Source organism: Scomber japonicus, chromosome 7, assembly GCF_027409825.1.
Source record: "Scomber japonicus isolate fScoJap1 chromosome 7, fScoJap1.pri, whole genome shotgun sequence".
Lineage (NCBI taxonomy): Eukaryota > Metazoa > Chordata > Actinopteri > Scombriformes > Scombridae > Scomber > Scomber japonicus.
The window spans coordinates 6,255,268-6,272,237 of record NC_070584.1 but is presented as its reverse complement, the minus strand read 5'-3'; the positions used below and the strand labels follow the sequence as shown (position 1 = coordinate 6,272,237).

The following is a 16,970-nucleotide window of genomic DNA, read 5'->3' as shown; positions in this document are numbered from 1 at the left end:
GAAATCTCTACTGACTAAATACAAGAACTCTCCACTCTGCTGTAACTGTAACTAATCTAGAAGGAAAGAAGGAAGGAAGGACAGATGGAAGGAAGGAAGAGAAGACAGGAAGAAAAGATGGATGGAAGGAAGGATAAAGGATGGAAGGACAGATGGAAGGAAGGAAAGAAGAGAAGACAGGAAAGAAAGAAAGGACAGATGTAACCAAACTTAGTTTAGTCATGGCGTCCTATATTGATCCCTTGAACACTGAAGTGTTGAAGCCATTATTAAGTTTCATTTTGTGTTAAGAGTTTTACAAGTTGAAACTTTATTCTGAAAATGAAGCTTGTATAATACTGTGTAATATTTTAGGACATTGAGAGCAACAAAATAAAAAACTTCTATACAAAAAGTCTATACAAAATATCAATACCACCAAAATATAGCGTATACAACACAGGTCTATACAAAAGAAGTTGTACTAAATGAACTCCTTGCTCTTCATTGTTAGAATGCCGATGAGAGATTTCAACTGTTATTTGTAAGGCTTTGTTACAAACTGGTCGAAGAGGTCAACTGTTCAGGGGCCACAGACCCCCAGGTGCCCATGGTTGAGCTGCTGACAAAGCGACAGCGTCCATGATTCACTCACACAGGTGTTTCTGTGTGAATGAGTGCTGGCTGTGATTCTTCCTGACACTCATGTTTAGTTTAATTTGTCAAGGTGAGACAATTTACATCTATACAATCCCTTTCTCAGTCTTCCTTTTCAGGATTATTTGAATAACTTATTCACTGTTGAACATGACAACTCACCTGGAGCAAGTCACTGATACTCAACAATGATATGAAGTGTATTCTGGAACGACTCAACTAATGTGGTGACATATAAAGGAATGTAACTGTGAGTTAACATTCATTAATTGATGAATTTGTGCTCTGAATCTAGGACTAAATGGTTAGAAGATAATAGTTTAGGTGAAAAAAAAGTAAATATATATATAGGCTAAGGTGGTGAAATAAATGCATATGAATAACTTAAAACTTTAGGTAACAATGTTTTAAAATAATAACCATTCAATGGTCAAAAAGGGCGTAGGTGACTAGAGAGACTGTATAGGTAATGATTATCGTTTCATAATAACAATAATAATAATAATGAGTGATTCTTGATTAAAGACAAAGCAAAACTAGATTTCTTATGTAATGGCCTGCAATACAAAAACAGTGTTGATAGAAGCAGGAGAGTATTATGGTGGTAGAGGGAAAGGTGAAGGGACACTCCTGACCGACAGGGGGCAGACTGCAGGAAAACACGCACCGCAAACCAGCAGACAGGAAAGCAGAAACGGAAGTCAGTTTAATATCAACAACCTGAGTTTCCACAACTCAAGCAAAACTTCATTGGAGTGGGAACAGATAAACTCCACTGAGGTATTAACTCCGATGGAAATGTCGTAATAAAGCCCGGTACGTTATGGGGGAGGTGTTTTCCTGCACGTCGTGGAAGTGGTTTGTTTCTGTTCGTAAACTCGGAGGCTAGTTGAGGCATTTAGAGGAGCTCAGTTAGCTCAGGTTTAGTCAGCTGACTGCTGTGAACTCATTTTGACAGCTCCAGTAAGCAAACAGTGGTGTAATATGCTCAGCTATGACTCTGTGCTTAGTGTGAAGCAGACTGCGGGTGTAGCCAGCTCCTCTGCTCGTTGCTAAAGGTTCATGTTTGAACCCTGTTAGCTCGCTATGCTCCTGCAGCTGCTCCCGCCTGTCAACTAGCTGCCTCTCCTCCACCTGCTCCTCCTCCTCCTCCTGTCTCCCGATGGCTCACTGCGGTTCCTCCGAGCCCAGCGCGAAGGTACAGCCGCCACCTCGTCCGGACAGCGGCGCCGTTATCATGGGGTCGCAGGGCGGCGTAGACCAGAGCATGAAGCCGGTGCTATTTGAGATCTTCGGCGAGATTTGGACCGTCCAGTCGCGGCTCGGCCAGGGAGTGTCGGCCTCGGTGTACCGGGTCAGCTCAGGCAGAGCCACCACCGCCGCCGTCAAGGAGTTTCAGGCCGACACTCAGGGAGGAGATTACGGGTTTCACAAGGAGAGATCGGTGCTGGAGGACATCCAGGGACATAAAAACATCGGTAAGCCTGCAGGGTATGAACGTAACACCTGTCAGCAGACCTGGATTAGCTGACATGGAGTTTAAATATCATTATATACCTCTCTATAAGAGACAGAAACATTGCATGATGATGGCATTGCAATAATGATAGCTAGATTGTTTTAATCAAGCCTATGTATAGTCTTAATGTGTTGTTTTAGTGTCACAGTACTTTAAAACGAGAATATGCCAAACTCCATTAGAAAATCTATAAATTTAACAGCAACCTGCTTGTCATCAATGCTCTATGCTAGCCCTGATATTCTCTAAGATGTTTTACAACATGTCAGGGTATTTTTTAAAATTCTGCTTATGATAATCCAGGAAATAAGAATTTATTTCACTAATATATCAATCTTCAAATGTCATTGTGTTGTTGCATGTAAATAACATATTGTAAAACTGTATACACCTCTGCAGATGAGCTGTACCACACATTTCTCCCACACAAAAGATCAGGGATGACTATCAGTTTGTATCAAATCCCAAATCATGATACTCAGTTGAGTATAATGCTGCAGCAGCTTAAGTGAATGTCTAATAGTAAGGTTATGCAGTAATGTCGTCTGAATGCAACAGTACAGGCTGTTGTGTTTTACAGTGATGCATCTGTTCTCTCCTCTCGATGCAGCCACACTGTACGGTGTCTTCACCAACCACAGCTGTATGGGCGTTGCCACCCGCTGTCTCCTGCTGGAGCTCTTAGATGTCAGCGTGTCGGAGCTGTTGGTGAGAGGCAGTGGTGGTACCCAGGGTGGCAGGTACGTGAAGTGATGTCAGTACTCATCATACGGTTTAACCCTGACTGCTGGCATGTGTTTGAGATTTTGTGCATTTGTTCCACCCAAGTTACCAGATAACATTAATTTTCCACTAGCATCTTACCATGCAGGTAGTTTCTACTGTATTTGCCCCAGTTTTGCAATATCATTACAAACATCTAATGCTACCCTTAATATAATGGAGCTGAATGGAAGTGTGTTTGTGCTTCTCAAAGCATTCAAATATGTGATTGTGAAATGAAGCACGGTACAGACTTCCATCTACTGGTAAAGCAAATGTCCTGCAAATAACCAGCACATGGATTTAGTACATGACACATAATGCAGCACTAATGTGTGGTGCAAATAGCTTAATGGCCAAAACTGGTTTAGTTCCCCTATTGTGAATTGTGTACTGGTGTGTTTTTTGTTGACTTTATTGTTTACTTTTACTGAATAAATCTTGATAAAATATAAAGTAAATTAAAAGTAAAATAAATTCGTCTAATGCTATTCATGAACTGAGTCAGTTTAGTGTAATGCTGCCTTATAGTGCAGACCAAAAAAATGAAGCCTCCTAGCATGTGAGTATTTCAATAATTGTATATAGTATGTACTTGTTTCTGTAGCCATTCAGACCTGAAAGAAGGTCTCACAGCTATTTAAAGATCAAATAATAAATAAAGCTGTCATATACAAAGGAGAGTTTAGGCTTTGTGTTTAATTTCATGTCATGATATATTTTCGGCAGACCCCAGCAGGGTCACTCCATGTGGCTCGTCCAGCACTGTGCCAGAGATATCCTGGAGGCTCTCGCCTTCCTTCACAGGGAAGGCTACGTCCACGCAGACCTCAAGCCACGCAACATCCTCTGGAGCGCTGACGACGAATGTTTCAAGCTCATTGACTTTGGCCTCAGCTTCAAAGAGGGAAACCAGGTGTGTGTATTTGTGTGTATGTGTGTGTGGGAATTCATAGATTTGGAAAAGATGAGCCGGGACATCTGCTGACTATGTTTCTAACTGGTACGCCTCATGACTTCCTGCAGGACGTTAAATACATCCAGACAGACGGGTATCGCGCTCCAGAGGCCGAGCTACAGAACAGTCTGGCCCAGGCCGGGGTGGAGATGGACGGAGACTCAGGCTGCACGTCCGCCGTGGACTTGTGGAGCCTGGGCATCATCCTGCTGGAGATGTTCTCAGGAATGAAACTTAAAGACACCGTCCGCTCACAGGAGTGGAAGGTAAACCCAAACCCTACTCAGTAATTCAATGTACGATTGATATTAAAGGTCACAGTAGGTCTTGAAATATCTTCATGTGTTGCAAAAAGTTGCATTCTAGCATGGAGAGTAAACAGAGTGAGACTAGATTAGTGTTTCTACTTCTGCAGTTGTTCAGAAACTGGAAAGATTGTGTAGTAGTTCAGCTTATTTAAAAAAGAAAAAATATATGCAAATAAAGACAGGAGACACTTCCCACCAGTCAGTTTTAACACCATCATGTGCTGCAAGCAGAGTATCAAAATGGCTTTAAAAAACTGCAGGAAGTGGTTGAATTGTTTTACAAATTTTGAATGTTATTTGTGAGGAAAAGTCTTTCTTAGTAGTTTAGTAGCTTTGTTGTCATTATATTGAGGGTCAGACAACAATATAATTAAATTTAGATAGCAATAGATAACAATCTATAAGAGCAACAAAGCAATATGCAATATAAAAGGTGCAAACAGTAGCAATTTTCATTGTAACAGTAGGCCACAATCAGTGAGTGTGTGTGGGTGAGTGGGATGAGGGAATCAGGCTGTGTTCATTAGTTTAACAGCTTGGGGGAAAAAGCTGTTTTGTGAATGTAAAATAATATTCTACACTCTGTTCTCTCCTTCAGGACAACAGTGCGGCCATTGTCGATCACATATTCGCTAGCAACAGTCTGGTGTGCCCTGCCATCCCAGTCTATCACCTCAGAGACCTTATTAAAAGGTAATTTCAGCCACATGTAGTAGTGAATTTACTGTAATTCAGATAGGTCTATTATGGTATGTGCCGTACTGTGCAGTGGAATATTATCCACACTAATAATAATAATAATGTCATTGATTTATACTTGATGTTTGTCACTTTGTGCACGCAGCATGCTTCTCAATGATCCAAAGCAGAGATGCACAGCTGAAACTGCCCTGCTGAGCCCGTTCTTCAGTATTCCCTTCGGTATGTTTTAATATTTGACACATCTACCACAATGAACACATCTCTCAGCAGCTATATTTACCTCTGCTGTTTGTGTATCCTCTAGCTCCTCACATTGAGGACCTGGTTCTGCTGCCCTCTCCTGTCCTGCGGCTGCTCAACCTGATTGATGACAGCCATCTGCACAACGAAGAAGAGTATGAAGGTATTACAAAGCAATTTATCTGTTAAGTCTCTGTCATTTTGTTTCATCAGATTGTTTTAGAGCACTTTTGTATTATTTGCTTGTTTTAAAATGATTACATTTCTGAAGTGATTTTAGTATTTGAATGCCTTGAGTCCTATGAATGTATAATGGTTAGCAATGAAAGTGTCTGTCTTTGTTCCTCACAGACATCCTGGAGGACATGAAAGAGGAGTGTCAGAAGTACGGCTCAGTGGTTTCCTTGCTCATCCCTAAGGAGAACCCAGGGAAAGGACAGGTAATTAATGAGGACGCCTCTTTAGAACAGTTTCAGTTCAGCTGTTGGAAAACAAAAAACAATCTTTCACAGCTATTTCATTGTCAAAAGAAAACAACAACAAAAACATGTGTTTCAAACATTCTGTAGCCTTCATCAGGAAGTAGCACACAGCACTTTTTTTTGTCATAAAAACAAAAGATCAGATTTAAAATGTGATGAAAAAGGATGATCTCACTCTTTTGTGAGTGGCACTGACACAATCCTTCCATCACATTTCAATATGCAGTGGATTTTTTTTGTGCATGTGCATGAACACTGAGAATGGAATTTACAGTGAAGTAGGAGACATCTTGTATTCACCAGTTCAATATTTTCATATATCCACAGTCTGCAATAGGTAGAGACATTGTTTAAAGACTTTAACGAGAGAAATTAACTGTTCTTTGTTGAAAAAACATATTAGACACATTATTAATCTAAGAAGAATATTGTATATACATCTGGAATGGAAGTAATTACTGAAATGCTTAATAATTCCCTTCTTCCACATGTCTTTTGTGTGTCCCCCAGGTGTTTGTCGAGTATGCTAACTCCAGTGACTCCAAAGAAGCTCAGAGGCTGCTGACTGGCCGAACCTTTGATGGGAAGTTTGTCGTGGCCACCTTCTACCCTCTCAGCGCCTATAAAAGAGGTTACTTGTACCAGACAGTGCAATGAAACCCTAAAGCTCAATTTACACTTCTGCACTGTTTGCATGTTTTTAAAAAAACAGAAGGAAGATTTCCTTCTTTAAAAATAGCTACAATCAACACAAAGTCACAAGGGGTTACCCTGCAGTTTAAGTCCGAAGAATTCTCTTTAATGTAAATGAGTGTAGTTAGACATTCTGCATGTTATCCTTGTGGTTTTCCACAGTAAATCTGTGTTTCATGCAGAGTGTAAATTGAATTGAGCTGTGAGGAGCATACACCAAACAGCTCATTTCTTCCGCATCCAGTCCATCCTGTGCGATAATCTTATTACTGCATATCCATCCAGCGCTTCAAGGTGACCTGCATATGTCTTGTTTAATTCAGCTTCACTCTCATTCATTCAGAGGATTAGCTGAGAGGATGTGTAATACTCACTGAAATCTGCTGTAATGAGGGATCGCAGATGGGAAGTATTTATCAAATGGTAGTGTAGTGTGCCTCAGACATGATCAAGTTGGAGAATCCTTTATCTACATGACATCTAAATAGCTGCATCACTTTAGATAAATCATAAGTGAAACACTTTATCTCATCAGTTGAGTCAGGGATGCGATCAGGTAAATGCATGAATGGGAGTTTTACATCTAAAACCTAAAATCCTGATGACAAAAATACCCTGAAAATCTCATCCCTGTAAACTGAATATACCCTGTGGCAAAAGATAGTGTTGTTACATGAATATTAATTATCATATTATTGTTGCCTAATTATATTTGTTATGTTAAGTATGGGGAATTGCATGGTACAAGGGGATAGGTGTCTCTGCCATCTCCTCAGATGGTTTTCAGTGAGAGATGGTATTGAGTGACTCTTCCACCAGCTGGTAGTTTTCACTCAGTCACTCTCTGCCATTATCTGAGCAAGCCATGGACAGTTAGTGCCCTGTCCTGTAGCCTTATGGTTTGTAGCTTTTTATTTACACAAGACATTCTCTGAGTATATTTATATCAACATTATGCTCTTGTTTATGAAGATGGTGATATAGTGAGGTTTGTGATTGCAAAGCAACACTGAAACACATGACAACACATTGGTTTGTCTTGTGTGGTTAGAAAAGTGACAGATCCAGTAAATATGTTGGAAAATGAGTCTATGAACAAAAGTCGCTGACTTTTAGTCTGCAGTAGAAAATGTCTTCTAATTAATTAAAGCCAAGTACACTTTTGTTTTACCTTGTAGAGATGGTGTATTATGAATCACAGTCTATAGCCAAAGTGTTGAGCAGTATATCACTATTCAGAGTCTCACTGAGATGATACAAAAAGCAGACATACAGTAGCAGTTATACATTCTCATCTGTTGCTCTGTGACAAAAGGAATAGTTAGAAGACGCAATGTGTGGAATTTTTACAGCATGTTTTAAACTATTTTAAAGTTTTTGTTAGCACAGTTGAGACAATACTGGTGGAAATTGGTGCAGTTTATGTGCTGCTTTTGCCAACAGCTGATACTTTCAAATCCTACACATGGTGGTTTTAAAGACTGAGATGGCAAGAGGGAGATTTCTGCAGTGGCTATCCTAACCTGCGAGGAGTTGGTTGTACCAGTTGTTTGTACGTTCAAACATAGCCTAGTTATTATGTAAATTATAAACATTCAAACTAGAGATTAGTTACTAAATATTACACCCAGTAACTGCCAGTTTGAACTGTCATGTAACTAACTGACTTGACTAAATTAACGTTAGATTGCTAATATATGATATATAATATTTAAGAGTAAAAAAGTGAATGGAATATGGTCAAGAATGATAGATGTAACACTCATACAAAATGCTGTTTAAAAATGAGATGAAATGTATGGGAATATTTTAGGTTAGATTTCACAAGAATAACACAATACCACAAATTACAAAATGCAGTGAGAATAGCATTCGGCTAAATGACAAAGTAATGTTGGTTAGGTTAGTACAACCTGATATTTCCCTCTCATTCAAAACGGCATAAACACATTTCTCCATGTGTGCATATATAGATAAAATAAAAATAAAAGTAAAATGATTGGCAGTAAGGTATAGTAAAGTAATATATTTTTAGCTCTCTTAAACTGATATTTTTGACTGAAATATTACGGCTAGTGATACTATAGTCACTTTCTGCTAGCATAGTTAATTGCTTTTGATTAGACTACCAACGTTTCCAAGAAATTAATTTACACATTACTGAAGTCTTTACAAGCTTAGACATGAAGCTCTAATATTTAGTAAGTCGCCTCTAGCTAATAGCTAAGAAGTTAGGAAGGACATTACACACAGTCTTAGTATTGGATTTACGAAAAGCTGGTACAGTCTGATCCAGTCTGATAAAATGTAATGTTAAATAGTCTTCCAGTGCTTCAGTAAATACTGTTGTTCATTAGTCTGTGCATGAACCACTGGGTTGAGCAGATGGCTAGTCCAAAGTTAGCACGTAGCATATTGTTGTCCTGTGGAATTAAATACATTTCACCTGGGCCTCTGTTTTCAGAATGACCCAAGTGCAGGATCTACAGTTGTTACTAATTCAAAACATGTTGCCAGTTGAGTAACAAAGAAATCTAAGAATACATAATGTGACCGAAATGTCATAAAAATGCGCATTTATTGAGTCGTGGTTAGCTTCTCAAAAACTTGAAAGAAATATTTCTTGGAACCAGCATTATTATATAATTGTTGATGTTATATTATATTGGTTATATCAGGGCAGTAAGACAGTTTGACCAATGTGGTCCATAAAGAAGCAGGCTTATGTTGGACGGCGAAGACAAAGAGTCAGCAGACTTTGAATTTTTGCTGTGGAATGTACTCTTATTTACATTGAACTGGTTACGCTTTTGGTATCTTGGTTTTGTTGTGTCTATTTGTTCCGCTTGGTAATTCTAGTGGATATGCAACCCGCGTCAAAGCCCATTCTGTCACACTGAAACACCACATGATTTCTACACAAGTGCCCTATGCCATTCACAAGCTAGCTAACCAACCAAAATGCTGCTATAACAACAGGTCTTGCTACATCTGTGTGTGTCAATTCCTTATGTAGCCCGAGCCGTCGCAGATGCCTTAGAAAATAATTCCCTCCCAACAGAACACAAAAACAGACTGTTACAGACAATAAAATGGAGCAGTCGCCCATTTCACATTCTTCATTAAGCGGCATTGTTCATTTTCATATTCTTGTCAAAGCAGACGTATCTCTTAACTCTAAACTACAATGCTAAACTAACATTTAGCTAAAATACTAAGATATCATCACAGTAGCACAAGTAGAAAAGAGTTATAAAGTCAGCAAACTAACTCACTAATGTGTGCTATTGAGTTTGCTAATATCAGCTAACATTAGCCACCAACGCTACTTGTCAAACAAGACCATGTAAGGCTGTAGCAGCAAAACTCTGAGTTTATTGAATTGAGCTGAGCAAGGATGCATTTTATTCCTCACCAATTCTACTTTATACAAAAGAAGCATTATTATTCTTATGATTGTTATTTCAAAGAGGTAGAATGTGTGATTTCTGCTCTCTAAAGACAATGTGTGAAGAGCGGACATTGGTTCGCTCTTCTTGTAGAGCACAAACGGGTAATGTGATTTGAGTAAAAGAAACTAGATATTCATGTGAAATAAGAAAATAGTTTAATCTTGAAGACAAAAATCCTCTGTCTGAGACCTATTTTTATTATACAATGTATTTCCCCTTCCCATGTTAGAGAATATGTTTAAATTGTGCAACTAAAGATATAAAAACCTAGAGTCCTAGGATATGTTGAAAATGTGAAAAGTTGCAGTTTTTCTGTGGACTCCAAAAAACTTTTTATTTCTATATGTCACAAATGTAAATTACAAAGTTGCCACACAAAGGCACTAATTAATCTAAAATTAAAGCTTGAATTTGACTCCAACCACTTGACTATACAGCACTTTCAAATTAGCAGTCTGTGGTACAAAAGTAAGAGTCCACTTAATCTTTTTAAAAAGTTCAAATGTCTTTTTGAGCAGTCTTTGATGCAGATAACGCAACCTCCTGCTCTTGAATGAACTGAGGGGTTTAAAAGCTCCATCGGTGTTGTTGTTGTTGTTGTCAAAATGTGTTCCATAGTTTGTCAAGGATGCCATCTTTTCTAATAAAGGATATTCCTCTAAGGCATAAGGCCGACATACAATTACTGATAATGGGCCTTAAACTCTGTGGCTTATAAAGCACTATAAGGAGAGTTTGGACATTGTTAAAAGAACTCCCTTTGGCTGTTTGTGTTTGATGACATGATGCATGACAAATCAGTGTGTGTACGTTGAGCTATTTACATGGTATTGAGACATTGTGTGAGTGCAGACTTGAATAATTGGAAGGGCTGTGTTAGTGAGTGTGAGTAGAATCTGTGTTACGGGTTACCTCTGAATGTGAAGTGTTAGACTCAGTCTACATGATCAGAAAGTGAAATGATCAAAAGTATTTTTGGGTACGCTTTATTTTATACATGTAGGTCTGTAATATCCTCATAATGTTTGGTATTAATTGCAGGCAAAGTAGAAAATTGTCTTGAAAGGAACCTATTTTCTTCACATATGCGAAACTATATGTTTACCTGCATACAAAGTTGACATTTATTCATGTTCAGCTGACCTGCTGTGCACTGAATAAAACGTCACTTTACAGAAAATGTCTTAAAAAATTAGGAAAATATTAGAAAAGTATGTAAAAAATGACAGACCTGTAAAATATAGAGCAGTTGTTTTTTAAGTTGGGCATGCAGGGCCAGTTAGTGAAACCCCTCTTTTTGTTTTTTTTTTGTTTTTTTGGGGGGGGGCGGGGTGTGAGATGGGGCATTTTGCTTTTATTTTTAGGTGGTTTCCATTGTAGATGCAGACAGGAAACATGGGGAGAGAGAGGTCTGACAGCTTGTGTTACACTGACCACATTGCAATGAATGCAGGTTGCAGGTATGAGTCTAACCACTACACCACCTTTATACTCTTTATTGGCTTCATAGTGATATATATTTAATGATGAGTAGCAGCAAGTCATGCAACAAATGGTGCAACAGCGAATCCTTACCAGACACAATGATACAAATAACACATAAATTATTCTATCTTTCACACATCATATCAAGGTCCATATCGAGGGTTTTTAAGTGAGCTTTATTCACTCCTCATTAATAATAACTTTGTATGATAGGAGACATGAACACTAAACCACAGGTTACAAACAAACAGGTGATCTACAGAGAGATATATTGAAATAAAAAAGTGTGAGACAGAACTTAATGTAACTCATATGTGCTATAATCATCCATAGCATAAACTGAAGAGCCTGTTTGAAGCTTCACTGCCTTTGCTTAATGCACTGCAACAAATCAGTTTCTAACTGGTTCAGATAGTTTGTCATCTGGTATCACACACTGGATGAATCTGCTGACAGTGTTTGCTGTTGATTCATGTTAGTATGTGATTTTTTTGTTGTTTCTGGAGTTTGGGGTTTCTACAGTTTGTAGTTTGTGTAGAAACAAGTAGAGCACATTTCTCTCTCTCGAAGGCTGCACTTTAGAACTAAATGTAACTGCCCTGCCTTTATGAATGAATGAAAATGCTACTCATTTATTCAGCATTTAAAAATAATTGTTACCATGTCTGCAGTGGAACAGGAAACCCTTTGTTAGTGTTTTAATATTAGACTCAAATATTAATTCAGGTTACAGTCAACCTGAATGATGTAATATAAAGTTTGCTGCATGCTGATCATTCTGGTAGAATGAGCTCAATTTATGTTCTGTTTTACACAATTATCATTTCTATTAATATATGATTAGATGGAATTAGCCTTTTTTTTTCTTTTTTGGGGAATATATTCGTATGAAGTTAGTTTTTCTTTCATAGATAGTTCCATGTGTTTTGTCACATGTGTGATTTGCAGATAAATATCCCTTCCAGATATATGAAGCTGTGAAAAATTGGAAACATATCAAACAGTCTTCTCTTAGTACAAACTGTATATTTATGCATTATTGTTCTACTTTATCTCAGTTATAGTGACACTGTGTTGGCCAACAATCCAGATTGACCTGATTTGATGTGATTTACAGGGTGATGGTCTGCAGGAACAGAGAAGAGACAGGGTGAAGAAGAGAATCAGATGGCTTGTAAGAGCTGTGTCACACTAATGTGTGATCCTAGGTGATCCTGAGCCGACAGTTGTTTTTCTTCCAGACATTACTGAACTTCATATTGTAGAGTTAGAGAAGTGTGTGTGTTTGGCGACACACTCAGCTCCGTTCTCTTCCTGCCTGGCCCTTCAGCTCTCCATCCCTGTCTTTGTTTTCCCGTCTCAAGCCTCTTTAGTAGTTACTCTTCCAGCTTTTAAAAGCTGCTCAGCAAGATTTTGTCCTGGTCTTCCCATCTGTTTGAATTCAATTCAGATTTTTGTGTGAGGGTACTAAAGGGAAAGGGAAATCCCTGCTCGTGGGAAATACCAGCAAAATCCAAACAGTCTCTTCTTCAAATTCTGTAAATTTGGGCTTTACTCATTGAGGCTGCGTTAAATGATTTATGACACATTGCAAACACTTCCTCCACTGCGCTTTGGGTCTGCCAATGAGCTTAAGTGCAGCCTAAAGTCAGTTTACCTTCCATATTTCTGTCGTGAACTTTTCTCTCCTGTTCTTGTTTTTTTGCTGCTCAGCGTGGCTTCTTCGTGCACTGACAGAGATTCGGGGTCGTGCTTTATTAATTTCACGGCACTTGACCTCTCAGCTCGACTTTGATAAGCTCTCAGCACATTTTTGTACGTTAGTGTGTGTCTAGATAAGGTGTGTGCAAACATACATAGAGGATGAAATAGAGAGGCTTTTAAAGGCAGTGATTATTGTTGTCACAAGAGCTGTCTACTTTGGTGTGACAGATATGTGTGTAACATTGCGTGTCGGGCAAATTTAGACTATTTTACTCCGTGTGTGTGTGTGTGTGTGTGTGTGTGTGTGTGTGTGTGTGTGTGTGTGTGTGTGTGTGTGTTGTAGCTGAAGCGTCAGCTTGCAAAAAAAGGCGATCTGGAATCATTTTTGAAAGAATCCGTTTGGAGCTGAGGAAAAATTATGCAAAAGTGCAGCCAGCTGTTTATACACTAATGTCTTTAGTATCCATTCCTATGAACAAAAGCACACATGACGTGGGCTAACTCTTGAAACTCTACAGCACAGACCATAAAAGCTGGAGCTCAGCTATATCAAAGATGTTTAAATAGAATTAAAAAAAACATGAATCAGTGATTTGATTCTGCTGAACAAAAGCTGACAAACTTTTACTGAAGCCAGCTGAAGTTTTCATGAGTATGCTGTCAAGTCAATAAGACTCCATGAATTGGTGCAAATAGTGAGTATTAATGTGAATGTGTAATTTTACTTCCAAATTTTACTTCCAAATGTTGTCTGTTGGTCCATTTTTAAACAGTCCATGTAACTGTGATGCAACTTCAACAAAGATCCTTTGTTGATCTGATCGTCAGTGTGTTTACTGGTGGCACAAAAAGAATGATTTTAATGTGAACGACAGAAGTCATTTTGCACTCCAATTCTGATTTAAAGCTGTCATTTAAAGAAAAAATAATGTTTTGGGTTTTTTTGGCCCCTAGGTGTCAGCAGAACAATTTTAAAACACACTGACATCATTATCTCATGATAAAGTTATCATGGTGAACTGGTTTATACGTCCAGTAGACACAGAACAACATCAGCTTTTTTTTGATGAAAACAGCTGGCTGCTGCAGCTGGAGAAGAGGTTGGTGATAGCCAAGTGTGCAGGCCAGGAAACAAGAGTCCTGACCTCCAAAACGGAACAATTACAGAGTGGTGTCATAATTCTCTGTGGGTTTATCACTATTAGAGACCAATTTCACATTGTGGGTAGTCATTTGATCCATTGTCAATATGGAAATGTGGTTTAGTGTAGCTTTAACTGTCTGCCTTAGGTCAGAACATTCAGGTATTTTCACATAAAATCTGTCCTCCACATCTGACACTGTCCCCCAGCTGTAAAGACATTTTTGTGAGCCCCAACCTGAAATAATAAAAATAAAAAAAAAATTTAAACCAAAATTTGCCTACTACTGTTGTCTTATCAGGTTTGAGAATAAATGTGAAAGTGCACAAGCTCCACAGGCCTAAAAATACCAAAATACCAAAACATGAAATTTTAGGAGATGGGATAATTTGCACAGTAATTGAGTTTTTTCAGAGTCTGAACAACTCAGAAATGTCGTGTCTTTATAATATTTAAGACAAAAATCAAAAGACAATCCTAATGGCAATTGTTGCCTTTTGTCAGTGGATGTCTTCCTTTTGATTTCATATGAACCAGTCTGGTTGAGAACCAGTGTGGTGAATGTTGTGTTAACGTTGGATTTGGACATTAGATGATGTTCCAGAGAACAGTGGGATATTTGAAGAAGCGGGGCGATCAATTTGGCCAAATAAATTATCATGCTTCTCAGTGAAAACATAAATTATAAAGAGTTCATATTCATTTTTACCATTGGATAATTTATCATCAGGCAACAGTCCTGCTCTTCATGAAATGTCCCACAGTTGACTGAAAACTAATGATTGTTACTCTTGTTCTGCTCAGAGGAAGCACAATGTGAGAAGTTCACTGTATGAAAGACACATCCAACATGTATGAATAGGTGTGAGTCAGTCCATGCTATATAGCCTTCCAGTTAAGAGTGAATTGTGGTACTCATGCTGTTGTCTTTGAGTATCTCATAATAAAAATATGCTTGACTTGAACCAATATGTGTCTGGTCTCTTGTTTCTCAATAGGTGTCTGATTAATGTAATGTTAGACAGGAGAATATACTAATAACTAATTTAAGCCATGTAGGACGTACAGTTGGAGATACCTATTGTATAATGTGTAACCCTATACTTCCATCCCCATAACAGAAATTATGTGGTTAGTCTCTTACATTGGACGCCCTCTTGTGGCAGATCTAAGCTTTGCCAACGTACTGCTGCACAGTGAGAACACATTACAAGATTTGACATCTAAAGGTAAGTAAGTGATGTGACCTTTTTACAGTATGAGTATTCTCCAGTTTTGAAGAAAATTGTACCATATTTAGCCTCCTTCTTAAACACTAGAGTGGATTCTAGTTTGGGATTTAAATAAATGAAAAATCTTTCAATAGTGTCCACATGACCTCTGCAGATCAGAAAAAAACAAACAATCCATATATGACTATAAGTCTATGATAATAATGATTGTATGAGCTTTTCTGGTGTCTCAAGTGTATTCATGGCTGCATGAGGTTTATTTCTAAGGGCTGATACTTGATGATATGTGTTACATAATACACTCTTTTTTTTAATGATGGGGTTTTATAATAATGGGGATCTTATAATACATCCAACAACTTTTTCCTGCTTCAACAGCTACAAGATGTGCTGCACACCTATGTTAGACCCATAGTTCATAGTGTTTTTCTGGTTTTTAAACCTTGTCGAGTTTCACCTCCTCTCAAGAAATGAATCTGGTGTTTTCATAATAGAAAAAGCTGCATGAAGTTTGTGAGCTGACAATTAGGTAGGACACCGTTTACTTTCATTGTGTTAACTAAGCAGGTGGCTATAGGTCAAAAACATATTAACAGTAAGAGCAGGACAACTACTGACTGGAAAATACTTGAATATGCTGAACAAACACAACAGAGTACTGTTTAATAATTGCTACAGGTAACTATAGCTTTGACATTATTGAATAACTTTTCACCTTTCAATTAGTGACAGAGACTATTTATTTGGTGCTGGACCTTCAACAACAATATTAACCACGTTTATTGATTCTGCTCTAATTTATCCAAAGCTTAAACGGACATAAAATAAACTAAAATACAGAAAATGAGTTTTACAGCTAGCCTAATGAAATTGATGCTGAGTAAGACAGTAGTGTGTGCACTGAACCTCTAGAAAACCCATTGGTTTGCAGCCAGGAGAGGCAGGGTAGGAAAAATGGCATCCAAGAGTCAACATTCTTCAATTTCTTTTACCTTTATTAATTTCCACAGCTCAGAAATTGGGGAAATTAAAATGAAAATTTGTATACTTAAATATTGATGAATGAATAAAAAAATTGGGCTCCAGCTGACAGGGCAATATGAAAGATTGACGCCTCTAATGAAAGTTCACGCCCTCTAGAAAGTAGTTGGCTAAATCTGTCACAATAGCACAGTTCAACCACTAGATGGAGACAAAGACCGTGTTCGCATTGAGGACAACGCGGCAGGCTGCAATTGATCCCCCATGCCATGTCAATAAATGGAAACTGGCTTGAATCGACTCAGAATGATCCAGAGACATTGGAGTAGCTGTTACTAGGAATATTAAGCGACCAGACACAACTTTTAACCATAAAAACACTGAAGGTATGACATCATTTGTAGTTGTAAATGTACAATGGGAAGTTTGTTTGGATTTTTCTTCAATGGTTTATTCCGCGAGTTACGGTCATATGACTATATTCGTGCTTGTTGCCTGAGATGTTTTTAATATATAGGGGGCGCTGTTACCCCTGCCGGAGGGGGCTCTCGGGCTTAAGAGGTTAATAGTTGCTGGGTTAATAACCTTCTTTATTAGGTGTGTGGGTAAAATGTTCTCTGTATGTCCATGCCAAAAAAGGCATTTTTGTCCTCCTCCTCTTGGTCGTTCATGTC

General features: G+C 38.3%; 1 protein-coding gene and 1 long non-coding RNA gene across 2 annotated transcripts; both read left to right on the top strand.

Annotated features, from left to right (window-relative positions):
• Window positions 1–1,473: 1,473 nt before the first annotated feature.
• Window positions 1,474–6,756, top strand: uhmk1 (U2AF homology motif (UHM) kinase 1). The gene is made up of 9 exons (XM_053322434.1): window positions 1,474–2,114; window positions 2,766–2,895; window positions 3,647–3,833; window positions 3,944–4,141; window positions 4,782–4,876; window positions 5,028–5,104; window positions 5,190–5,288; window positions 5,477–5,565; window positions 6,118–6,756. Exons 1-9 carry the CDS (start codon window positions 1,799–1,801, stop codon window positions 6,262–6,264), a joined length of 1,338 nt encoding a protein of 445 aa, XP_053178409.1. The 5' UTR covers window positions 1,474–1,798; the 3' UTR covers window positions 6,265–6,756.
• Window positions 6,757–11,104: 4,348 nt separating this feature from the next.
• LOC128361529 (uncharacterized) lies at window positions 11,105–15,048 on the top strand. The gene is made up of 2 exons (XR_008321589.1): window positions 11,105–13,241; window positions 13,297–15,048. It is a non-coding gene; the product is annotated as an uncharacterized LOC128361529 (long non-coding RNA).
• Window positions 15,049–16,970: the final 1,922 nt, after the last annotated feature.